General features: G+C 44.1%; 1 protein-coding gene across 2 annotated transcripts in view; it reads right to left on the reverse strand.

The window, feature by feature from the left end:
• mlip (muscular LMNA-interacting protein) overlaps positions 1–12,351 on the reverse strand; it is a 46,108-nt gene that overhangs the window by 13,284 nt on the left and 20,473 nt on the right. For both annotated transcript variants that reach the window (XM_082557802.1, XM_082557801.1), the window contains 3 exons: positions 11,730–11,777; positions 10,656–10,718; positions 10,419–10,541 (listed from right to left, as the gene is read on the reverse strand). In XM_082557802.1, coding sequence (XP_082413928.1) covers positions 10,419–10,541; positions 10,656–10,718; positions 11,730–11,777 — 234 coding nt within the window. The remainder of the gene's footprint in view (positions 1–10,418; positions 10,542–10,655; positions 10,719–11,729; positions 11,778–12,351) is intronic.

Here is a 12,351-nt window from a genome sequence, read left to right on the forward strand (position 1 = left end):
CGCTAATTCGTCATTCGGCTTTTGTCAGACTAAAGTAACTGTTAAAACTGTTTGAAAAGCTCAGCTATACAACAAGGAGAGATTGAGAATTTCCTTTTAGTTCTGTTTATTTGATATTGACAAAAGTTAGTCAGTTTTGTCTGTTCTTCTGTAAAACAAACTAAGATTTATTTTTAGAATTAATATTTTGTTTCTAAGTGGAATTGACAATTTAGTCTGTTTCGTTTGTTCTATTTTGAAACTTAAACGCTTTAGCGGCTGCCTTTTGTGTAGTTTGCAATATTTGCCTTTATTTATCTGAAAAAGTCTCATGTTCCTTAAGTACATCTACCCTGTTGAACTTATTATGGGAAATAAATATTTAAATAAAAACAAGCTGCTGATTATTTCACATTTTACTTGTGAGCAACGGCACATTTAAATCTTACAAATATAGTTATTTGGCTTATATCGTGATAGATATCGTTATCGCCTGAAATGAAAAAAACATATCGTGATATGAAAAAATCTTATATCGCCCAGCTCTACTGAATAGGCATATCTTATTCGGAAGGGTTGCCAGTAAAATGCTTATTCTCTCCCTAAAATTCTGACACAGACCTACACTCCCCCCCCCCCCCCAACCCCCTCGAAACGCCTTCGAAGCTTATGCCTTCTACATTGTGAGATGTGATGATTCATGTGCTATGTCCTGAGGTGTTTTTTTTTTCTGTTCTCAAACTGATCTCCCTGTTGGAGCTCAGCCTGGGGGGAGTCCTTTATTCTCCTCGTCTTACCTCATGTTGTGCATTTTCCATTGTTATACCTCTCTGACCTGTCTTCCCCATGTGATGTTGTGTAATGTACATATGGTCGGAGGGAAAGATGGCGCTGGCAAAGGTCAACAGCCAATTTTAACCCAATTTCCTTCGGGATCAACCTTTGAGATCAATAAAGTTTTATTGAATTGAATAAAATAATAGCATCATGGTTTAGGTTTGCAAAGTAAAATTTAACAAAACACCAGACTAGTGCAAAATAGAGATGTTTAGCCAGAATGCATAGTTGGTGAAAAGCAAACATATCAGCACAAACACCTTCAGTCAACTGTCAAGCCCGGTGATGGAGCGATGATGATTTGGGCTTGTTTTGCAGCCACAGGATCTAGGCATCCTGCAGTCATTGAGTCGACCGTGAACTCCTTTGTATACCAAAATATTTTGAGGTCATCGGTCTGATAGCTAAACCTTGGGCCAAACTGAGTCATACAACAGGACAATGATACCAAGCACAACAGCAAATCTATATCATAGAGCCTGAAAAGAATCCAGGTTTGGCAATTATGCAGTCAAAGTCCAGACCTCCAGACGAATGCTAACAAATCTCGATGAACTGAAGCAACATTGTAAACAGCAGGTAGAAATTCCTTTACAACAGTGTGAGAGTCTGACAAATCATACAAAAAAGAATTAAGTCAAGTTATTTCTGCTAAAGATGGTTTTAGTAGCTACTAAATTATGGGTTCTGCTTAGTTTTTCATGGGATTATAGAGAGCCATGTGAAAACTTTCACATTGCTGCATATTAGTATGCTCTAATTATCATCCACAAACTTTTCAAATAATTAAACACGTAGTAAATTTAATCATGCATTTTATCTCATTTATTACAATTAACATATTTCTTAATTTATATTGTTAACATTCTCAATTGTGTATACTTTCCCTGTATAAATTAATGTAATTTTGTAGTTTAATGTAGTGTTATTAGTCAGAACCATTTGTTGACATTCTAAGAGGGTCTTTTTCCTCCTGTAGTTTTACTTCAGTTTGTGATTTTTGTGTCTCCATTTCACATTGGGTAAAATTCTTCTTTGTTGTTTTCTTTTTGTTGAAGTCTGTAATAACCTCTGTTGCAAAAATTTATTTATTTTATTATTATAATTTTTTGTATTTGGAAAATGACTGACACTAAACTCAAATTAAAAATCAAAAATGTCATCCTATTTCAGATTACGACAATATAAAAACTCTGGTGACCAGATTCAAATAGGAATGCATACGTGTTAGAAAGCTTCCCCATGTCCCCTATGGTGGGTTTTTAAAATGTTGTATAATGAGTGCTAAACACACCTCTGTGCACCAGCGTATAAACAAAATGTTTGGCTTAAGTCACTCAGTTCAAACCACTGTGGCAGCCAAATGAATGATAATTTTAGGATTATTTGTGAAAATGAATCTTCTTTGTTTTTCTTTTTCCTCAAACTGATAGGCCAGTTTGAAATGAGAAGGCGGGGTCTGAAAGTGTAGGTGGACTGCTGGACGACAGAGAGGGAGATGGATGTGTTGCCATTTTGGAAGTTGCTACTTGTGTGATGATTAGAGGACAATAAACTAACATTGTTTGCTGCTCAGTCAAGTAAGAGTGATGTCTGCTGTTTTCCACACTACACCTCTCTGCGTGACTATAAGAAAGCATCTTTATTCTCTTTATGAATACAATAAATCTGGTCTGTGAGTAGCATTTTCAAATGTCAAATGTTTCATTTTTCACAATTTGCTGATATAATAATTTGTTCAACTGCACACTTCTGATCATAAATGCTAGCCAGACCTCAAAACTCCAAACTGCTGTCAAAAGTCACAGCTGGGGGCATCCTTTCTCTGTGACAGAGCCAAAGATACACCCTGAAAATAGTCACAGAAATTGCCTCTGTTATGTGGCAATAAATACAGACTGACGCAACTGCTTGTTGTTGCCACAAGTCTTCAAAAATGACAGCTGAAATTGACCAAAAAGGCACCCTGTCGAAAGTATTGTGGCAGACAGCAACATCCTATTTTTGTACCAACACAGTACACCATTAGAATAACTGGATGAATGTGACACGCTGGACCACCTGTAGCCTTCTAGACAATGCTTCAATGGAAGTACTAATTAAACAAAAAAGTTGGTTTTTTTTGTTTTTTTTTCTTCAAATGTGCTAATGGCTGAGTTTTATATACAGTGATCTTTTTCTTGTTTGCTTGTTTTACTGGTGGCTGGAGCCTTCTGACTGCAGCTGCAGTGACATAATTGCAGGAACAATCAAAATGTGAAACACTTCCTTCCAGGTCCCACACCTAAACGTAAGAAGAAATTAATATTTTATTACATATATTTGACCTTTTTTGACCTCGCCTCTGTCAGTGCGCCCCAGGGTGGCTGTGGCTATGACGTAGCTTGGCATCACCAGTGTGTGAATGTGTGTGTGAATGGGTGGATGACTGGTTGTGTAAAGTGCTTTGGGGTCCTTAGGGACTAGTAAAGCGCTATACAAATACAGGCCATTTACCTTTTTTTTCTTCACAATCTGCTGCAGCATGTGGGTGTTTGTATGGGTAAACAACACCAGCATGTTAAATGGCAGCAGTCGTATAAACAGCATACAGCCGGATGGTGAATATGACTCTTTCTGCAAATGTAACAAACCAATTGGGAAGCCGTCTAAATCTGCATATTTTAACAGCTGTTACTGCAGCCCTTAGAGGCCATGGGTCATAAGCCATTTGTGCAGGCAGAAATTATCGTTATGTTTTAAAGTTAACCGACCATTAAAGGAATAATTGCACAGAAAATACAGTGTGGAATCATCAACTTTTAGGTGGAGATTAGGTTAAAGTCGCCACCCTGGAAAGCTTACAGAATGAAGCTTCCTAATGTGTGACAATATAAAGGGGTATATTTTAAAACAAAAAAGCCCTCATTAAAATGTTTTTTGTGCCAAAATGTTGCGCTCTAAAAGTAGTTATAAAACGTACATTTTTCTGAATCGTTGGGAAAATCTTTAAAGACTATTCTTATTTAATTGTGTTTTGTTTTTGGACACATTTCTAGTTAATTTTTGTAGTTTACTAGCTCCAGGAGGTCAGAGTTCAGACGTGTGATGTCATCAGTAAGCGCAGAAAAACAAACAGTGGCTGTATCCCAATTCAGGGTCTGCAGCCTTAAAATACGCAGCCTCAACGATCCTCAAGGGCCGCGTACTCAAAGACCGCTAAGGCCGGAAGTGCGAGGCTTGTGAAATGGGACGGTCTAGCCTCCGTTGCGCTGCCCAGGTTGCCTAGCAACCATGATACTAACAGCTGGAAACGTGTCATACAGCTTTGTTTGACAGAAATGAAGGAGAAAATCTTTTGTTCATTTGTTTGTTTCTTTCTACATGAGCTCTGATCATTCTCTGTAAGATTAAGCTCAGCTATTGAACGGCGTATATTTTAAAGTAAAGGCTTTAAAACCAAGTTAGTACAAACGTCACTAATGTCATGGTCCTGGGTCATTTTGGCCCAGCGTTTTGTGTTTCCTTGAAGTTCATTTTTGTGCTTTGTGTTTATTCTGATTTTGTATTGGTTTAGGGTTGAACCTGTAGTTTGGTGTGTGTATTCAGCCCTACCTGTGTCTGTCCTTGGTGCTCTGTTCATGTCCCCGTGTTGTGTTGTAAATCAGTCTGTGTGTTCCTGCTTTACTTTGAAGGCTCATGTTCTGGATTTCCTATTCTATTTTGAAGGTCTGTGTCTGTTGTCATTGTGTTCAGCTTGTGTCCTCCGGTCCTCATGTGTATTAGGTTCAGCTGTTCTTCCCTCCTGTGTGTGATTACCTGATTACCTTGTGTGTGTATATTTAGTGGGTGTCGGTCTGTGTTCATTGTCGGCTCGTCTGCGTTCTATGGTGTTCCTGTCTCTGCGTCTCTCTGCCCCGCACCCCTTTTGTATGGTCTCAGGTTTGTCATTTAGTTCTCCCAGTTTAGGTTTCTTCAGTTGTTTTGTCATGCCTCACTGCCTGTTTCTGCCATTGTCACTTTGTAAATAAACATCACTCGTATCATCAGTCACTGCTGCATTTTGGGTCCTCCCTTTCCTCCACACCACACGGCTCACTCCGCCAGCCGTGACAGTACGAGCCGACCAAACATGGACCCAGCAGCTTTGTCTGGAGAGAGCGACCTCGCACGCATCCGACGCCTGATGGACTGGGTAACCCACACCACCAACGCAAGGGCACAAGTGGTGGGGTTAAAAGCCATCGAAGCAATCCTGGAAGAAAATCCCTACCTCTGCCAGCTTAAGGGAGTTTCAGGCTTAATTTGCAACCTGCATAAAGCCCGGGGGGTGGTGCGAGCTCGGGAATCCACAGACTTTGTCCAGCAGCAGCGGATTACGGCCACCCCGGAACAGCCACGTCAGCTTCTCCCGCCGGAGGTTTTGCCCGGCCCGCCGGAGGTTTTGCCCGGCCCGCCGGAGGTTTTGCCCGGCCCGCCGGAGGTTTTGCCCGGGAGGAAGCGACGATCGCGCCGTCGGCGCGTCACCCCACAGCCGGATATTGGAACTTCAGAACTGCCGGCCGTGGTGAGTGAGAAGGACCCTTTTTCTGTCTTGGACTGTGGAACAGTTTATCCAGGGACTTTGTTTGGTGCAGCAGACGACAAGGAGAACTGTGTGTTGCTTGCTCATTCTCCTGCTGAGCTGTCTTTACCTCGTTTAGCTGCACAGCCGCAAGCAACTCGGACTCCGGTATCTCCGCTAGCCCAGTCATTCATGCCGTCTCCGTCTTCACAGACTCCCTCTGTACGGGAGGCTGCGCTTGTGCCTCCCATTTTTGACTCTTTTTCTAGTACGTATTATTTGCAGAGAGACAAACACGTTAAAAATGCAATCGTTCCTCAATAGCTGGCTAGTTTAGAGACTGCTACTTGCTCCAGGGCCTCACCAGAGGTTAAGTTACAGCCCTCAGCTGACTCTGGACCCCTGGAGGCTAAGAACCCAGCTGAGAACTGCACCCGGCTGTCGCTGCCTGAGCAGGGTTGGTGCTCCGCGCAGCTGCAGTCTGTTTTGTCCCTGCCAGAGGCCTGTGCGCCTGCTGGTTCCGTTCTGTCTCTGCCAGAGGTCTCTGCGCCTGCTGGTTCCGTTCTGTCCCTGCCAGAGGTCTCCGTGCCTGCTGGTTCTGTTGCGTCCCTGCCAGAGGCCCGTGTGCCTGCCCGTGTGCCTGCTGGTTCTGTTGCGTCCCTGCCAGAGGCCCATGTGCCTGCCCGTGTGCCTGCTGGTTCTGTTGCGTCCCTGCCAGAGGCCCATGTGCCTGCCCGTGTGCCTGCTGGTTCTGTTCTGTGTGTGCCAGGGGCTCCAGTGCCCACTGGGTCTGAGACTGTTTTTGCTGGGGGGCCCGAGGAGCCCGTCCAGCCTTCTGCCTCGTCAGCTGGGGGGCCCGAGGAGCCCGTCCAGCCATCAGCTGCAGTCTCATCACCAGCTGCAGTCTCATCACCAGCTGCAGTCTCATCACCCTCGCCTGCTGCGGCCTCAGAGTCTTCGGCCTCGCCTGGTCCGGTTTCAGCATCTGCTTTGGCTTCATCCTCGCCTGGTCCGGTTTCAGCATCTGCTTTGGCTTCATCCGGTCCAGCCTCTGCATCCTCATCATCTTCGTCTGGTCCGGCCTCTGCACCCTCGTCTGGTCCGGCCTCTGCACCCTCGTCTGGTCCGGCCTCTGCACCCTCGTCTGGTCCGGCCTCTGCACCCTCGTCTGGTCCGGCCTCTGCACCATCCTCGTCATCCACGCCTGGTCCGGCCTCCGCGTCGTCATCCACGCCTGGTCCGGCCTCCGTGTCGTCATCCACGCCGCCGCCTGGTCCGGCCTCGGCTCCGCCTTCGTCTGGTCCCGCCTCGTCTGATCCTGCGGTTGCCACACCGCCATCGGAGCCAGCTCGACCCGTTCTGCCTCGCCTCTGCCGGCCGTTTTCCGGGCCTCTAAGATGGCATCACGGCCTTCGGGGGCGGCCTCCGGAAAGAGTTCGTCGCCACCGCTGGCATCGCGGCCGTCCTCCGGACCTGCTCGGTGGCCGCCACTACCTTCCAAGTGGTCGGCCTCCAGAACTGTTTGCCCGTTGCCGTGTGCACGGTCGGTCCCCAGAACTGTTTGCCCGTCGTTGCCGTGTGCACGGTCGGCCCCCAGAACTGTTTGCCCGTCGCCGCCGTTGCCGTGTGCACGGTCGGCCCCCAGAACTGTTTGCCCGTCGCCGCCGTTGCCGTGTGCATGGTCGGCCCCCTGAACTGCCTCCACTCCGCCACCGCTGCCTTCCGCTCGGTCGGCTTTTGGATCTGTGTCAGCCTCCGGGCCGGCCTCCTGAACTGTGTTTTGTCCTTGTGCTCCGGCATGTGTGTTTGTTTTGGACAGGTCACTTGGTTCGCTGGGGCTTGTTTTTGTTCGGTGTTGGTCCCTCCGTCCTGGGCCCCCGCCGCCCGCCCTGGGTTGGTCATCTGTTTTTGTTTTGGGCTGTCTGGAGTCAGCCCTTGGAGGGGGGATACTGTCATGGTCCTGGGTCATTTTGGCCCAGCGTTTTGTGTTTCCTTGAAGTTCATTTTTGTGCTTTGTGTTTATTCTGATTTTGTATTGGTTTAGGGTTGAACCTGTAGTTTGGTGTGTGTGTGTGTGTGTGTGTATTCAGCCCTACCTGTGTCTGTCCTTGGTGCTCTGTTCATGTCCCCGTGTTGTGTTGTAAATCAGTCTGTGTGTTCCTGCTTTACTTTGAAGGCTCATGTTCTGGATTTCCTATTCTATTTTGAAGGTCTGTGTCTGTTGTCATTGTGTTCAGCTTGTGTCCTCCGGTCCTCATGTGTATTAGGTTCAGCTGTTCTTCCCTCCTGTGTGTGATTACCTGATTACCGTGTGTGTGTGTGTGTGTGTGTGTGTGTATATTTAGTGGGTGTCGGTCTGTGTTCATTGTCGGCTCGTCTGCGTTCTATGGTGTTCCTGTCTCTGCGTCTCTCTGCCCCGCACCCCTTTTGTATGGTCTCAGGTTTGTCATTTAGTTCTCCCAGTTTAGGTTTCTTCAGTTGTTTTGTCATGCCTCACTGCCTGTTTCTGCCATTGTCACTTTGTAAATAAACATCACTCGTATCATCAGTCACTGCTGCATTTTGGGTCCTCCCTTTCCTCCACACCACACGGCTCACTCCGCCAGCCGTGACAACTAATGTCACATAACTTTGCAGACATGTGGCCAACAGTAATGTTTTAATGTTCTTCGTTATTAAACATTTGCACATAAATAAGTGACATAATATTCAGTACTTACTTAAAATTTACTCTTCGGCTGCCCCTCATCCGCCGTTTTTTTTCGGCAAAATTATCCACACCCACCGCCGCGCTATGCATTCTGGGATATGTTGGACCACGAAGTCTACACTGCCACAGCCTTAAGATTCAGGGAAATGAAGGACGCATTTCAGGGCCGCATTTCGAGCAGCCTTTGAATTGGGACAGCCTTCGGCGCGCCGCTGTGACGTAATCGGCCTTGAAATGCGTACTTTAAGGCTGCAGACCCTGAATTGGGATACAGCCAGTGTCTGAGATGTGGGAGCAATGTTTTGCTGATGATACGCTATGCTGCCTGTAAACTCCAAAACTGAACTGAGGAGAATAAAGTTGCAAAAAGGAGAATGGAGTCATGTCTCTCTGAGGATGCAACAAAAACCCAATCACACTATTAAGAGAAAATGTTAACAGTGATTGAAATGAAAGCCATTACCAGGTTGACTCCATTTCCAGTTAGCAGGACAGTTTATTAGTTGTTACAGAGAATGATTATGAGTTTGGACTGATCAGGTGTCATTTATCCATGCTCCAGTAATATCTAAACGTGTTTCCCCACAGTCTTTCCTGTTAGATACATTCAAGCTAATTGTGTTTTCTGCTTTAATGTTTTTTCCACAATACTTTTTAAACAAAAAAGTGAATTTCTTTTGAAAAATCACTTCACTAAAAAGATGGCTTTTTGGGCGTCCAGCATGATGCTGAGTGAAGCAGTTACCGCTTTCTGCATCACTTCACTTTTCTTTAATGTGAGAAAGAGACAGTTTGGAAACAAGCCAGACGCTCAGTGGCTCGTGAAGGAAAGGGACTCCTAAGATAATCTGACAAGACCGGGTGATGACAGAGTGATGAGGGGAAACATTACAAATATCTTTGTATGTATGAAAAAATATATGTATATGTATGAAAAAAACAAACAACAAAGGAAGACAAGAACCGGTATCTACACTGATAATAGAGGCAAAGGTGTTCAAGTTTGTTATCTTTTTCTCAGCATAAGGAAAATTGGTAAGAGCTTTTAGACAAATTACCTTGTGTCTTCAGGGAAACGAAGGGCGAGAGATAGGATACGGTCAAGTTCAGAAGTTTTACCAGAATTTGTCTTTTTTCTAAAACTTTTTGTCTTCTTGTGTTTGAAGTGATTTTATATTATGGTGAATCTAGAAATGTCCACCAGTCAGTCGTAGCATTGCGACCACCTGCCTAATATCATGTTGGTCCCTCATTTGCTGACTGGTCGAGGCATGGGCTCCGCTCAACCCCTGAAGGTGTGCTGTGGTACCAAGATGTTAGAAACAGATCCTTTAAGTCTCGTAAGAGAGGTGGCACTTCCATGGGTTGAACTTGTTTACCTAGCACATCCCGCAGAGGTAAACACCTTAAACTCGTTGTTGTGCTCCTCAAACCATTTCTGAACCACTTTTGCTTTGTGGCAGGGAGCAATTCTGCTGAAAGAGGCCACAGCCATTCAGAATACACTGTTCGCTTGAAAGGGTGGTCTGCAACAATGCTTGGTGCTAAGCATCAAAGTAACATCCATATGGATGGCACGACCCAAGACTTCCTATTAGAGCTTGCCCAAAGCATCACATTGCCTCCACTGGTTTGCTTTTTTACCCAGATTTCATTGTGGTGCCAAACCCACTGGGCCATCCGCATGATGTTTGCAGCTATGCAGCCCCATACGCAATAAACTGCGATGCACTGTTTGTCCCGACACCTTTCTTTTAGAATCAGCATTACATTTTTTGACAGTTTGAGTTACAGTAGCTCTTCTGTTCCATATTTACTCCCCGCGTGCATCACTGAGCCTTGGCCACCCATGACCTTGTTGCTGGTTCACCACTGTTCCCTCCTTAGACCACCTTCAACAGATACAGTACTAACCACTGCAGACTGGGAAAACTCTGACCCAGTCATCTAGCATCACAGTTTGACCCTTTTCAAACTCGCTCAGTCCTTATGCTTGCTCATTTTTCCTGCTTTAAGAACAAAATGTTCACTCCACGCTCCCTAATATATCCCAACCACTTCCCACGATAAAGAAATAATCACCTGTCAGTGGCTATAATGTTATGCCTGATGGATGTATATTCTGTACTGTAAATGTACAAAAAAAAAGTATCCATGCTATCCATGACATGGAGATTGGAATATAGTCTGAGTAGTTTCTGGAAGCTTATTTTTACTGTGAGTCTGACAGTTGCAGTTCAGTGCAACTGGCACCAATGAGACACATTTCAAGTCAATGTGGAGGATTGTGCAGACTGCGAAGTCTTGTTATCACTTAAATTAAAAACTGATTGAATGCCACAAGCTTACCCTTTTCTTGTCAGTTGAGGTCTGCTTGCTGGCAAACTGCCTGAAGGGCTTTGGATGAAATTCATCTTTATCCTCTATTGTCAGTCTTGGAATGGCCGTCATCGGGCGAATGACCGGTTTTGTCTGGATAGTACAATTCAGACATTTGACAGCACAAAGGAATTAATTCTGATAAGCAGCTCATAAATTCTCCTAATTCAGCAGATGAAGGAGCGTGATCACATAAAGAATGTGTACCTGTTTGCGACCCAGCAGCTTTCTCTCCACGTCGGCGGATGGGTGCAAGCTGCATAAAGATGCCTGAATAAATAAGTTAGAGGAAAAAAAGAAATATTAACACAATTACTAATGCCTCTCACAAAAGTTAAACACTGATAACCGAAAGCACTCCCGCCTTCTCTTTCAATTAATTATGATATTTGCCATCAGAGAGAAAACATACACAACTGGGAGAAGTAATTTATTTTTGAGTTTTTATGATAGCATAAATACATAAACATCTGGTTGCAAATCAGATTAATTATTCTTACTCAAAATAACGGAAAATTATTCTGTTCATGCAAGAAGATATACAATTTAGAGGAAAATTAAGTTTTAAATTGGAGTTTAATGAACCCAGGAATAAGGTTTTATTTGTGAGCTTGCTAATAAACTGTTGCTATGAGCTGAAGTAGCTTCAACACATGATAGCACGCTGTTTTGAACCTCTTATACGTGCATACTTATGCAGTAAGCTACTTTATAAATGACCCGTGTTCCTGGTGAACTGTGAAATCTGTCAGAAGCTCAGTACAAACACAGACCGAGAGGATGGAGTCTATCCCTGCTGTCCTAGTGCAAGAGCACACCTTACAGCCCATTTAGAATCAATAGTGAGCCCAACATGCATGTCTGTGGACTGTAGGAGGAAGCAGAGGGAACCGACGCACTGTAGGCACAGGGAAAACATGTAATCTCAGATTCAAATTCTGTGCTGTGAGGCGACATTAATCACTGCACCACTGTGCCACCAAGTTTTTTGAAGCTGGTTGAAATTTGGCAAGTTCTATTTTATAATATTCAAAGAGCAAATGTTTTGGAAAATCTTCGAGCCACCTTCAAGTTCCTGATGAAAAATATCTCACCTAACACCTCACAGTGAAAAAATGATTTGCTCGCCATGTCCTGTGAATTTTGGAATAAAAGCATCTGAACAACACTGAGAATAAGCACCGTCAGCAGCAGGTTGTTTATCCTGTGGGGTAAAAGCTGAGAAAAACAGAAAGCATTTGCCTTTAATTCAACGTGCAAAACTACCTGACCTCTACTCACATATTTGGTTTCACGTCCCAACGATTTTGAAAATGATGAGTTTTTTGGCTGGAAATGAAGAAGAATAACAGAAACTGAATGACACAAGCTGGATGTCAGGGAAAAAGAAAGAATCATCAAACGACTCATTCATTTGTAACTGTGATGGTCATTTTTTAGAAAAGAAATTAATGAAAAAATGATCTAAAGAAGTCCTTGGAGAACATGAATCATGGTCTCTCCAGAACGCGTCTCTTTATTTTCTCAGACTTGAATTTAACATGTTTTCTTGTTACACAACACAGTTTCTCTTGTTAGCGATTGAAAAATTGATGTTTTCATGAATACTTTCCCCCCTGCTGAGTTTACACAAGCATCTAGCTTAAGAGCACACATCCCATGGATGACATTTTCTCTCTCTCACACACTTGTTTTCTCTGCAAACTATAGGAAGCATTCTCCTTTGATAAATAATGGACAGATGTCCTTTCATTTCTTGTGCTCATATAGTTAAAATTCACTTTTATCCAACTTCCTGCTTGTGCTTCAGTAAAACAGTATACAGAGGACTCATTTCTTCAGTTCCAAAGCTACTACAGTTCTTTATTTATCTTTTCTATTTCATTTTTACTTCAATGGTTCA

Source organism: Aulonocara stuartgranti (assembly GCF_965226115.1).
Source record: "Aulonocara stuartgranti genome assembly, chromosome: 13".
Classification (NCBI taxonomy): Eukaryota; Metazoa; Chordata; class Actinopteri; order Cichliformes; family Cichlidae; genus Aulonocara; species Aulonocara stuartgranti.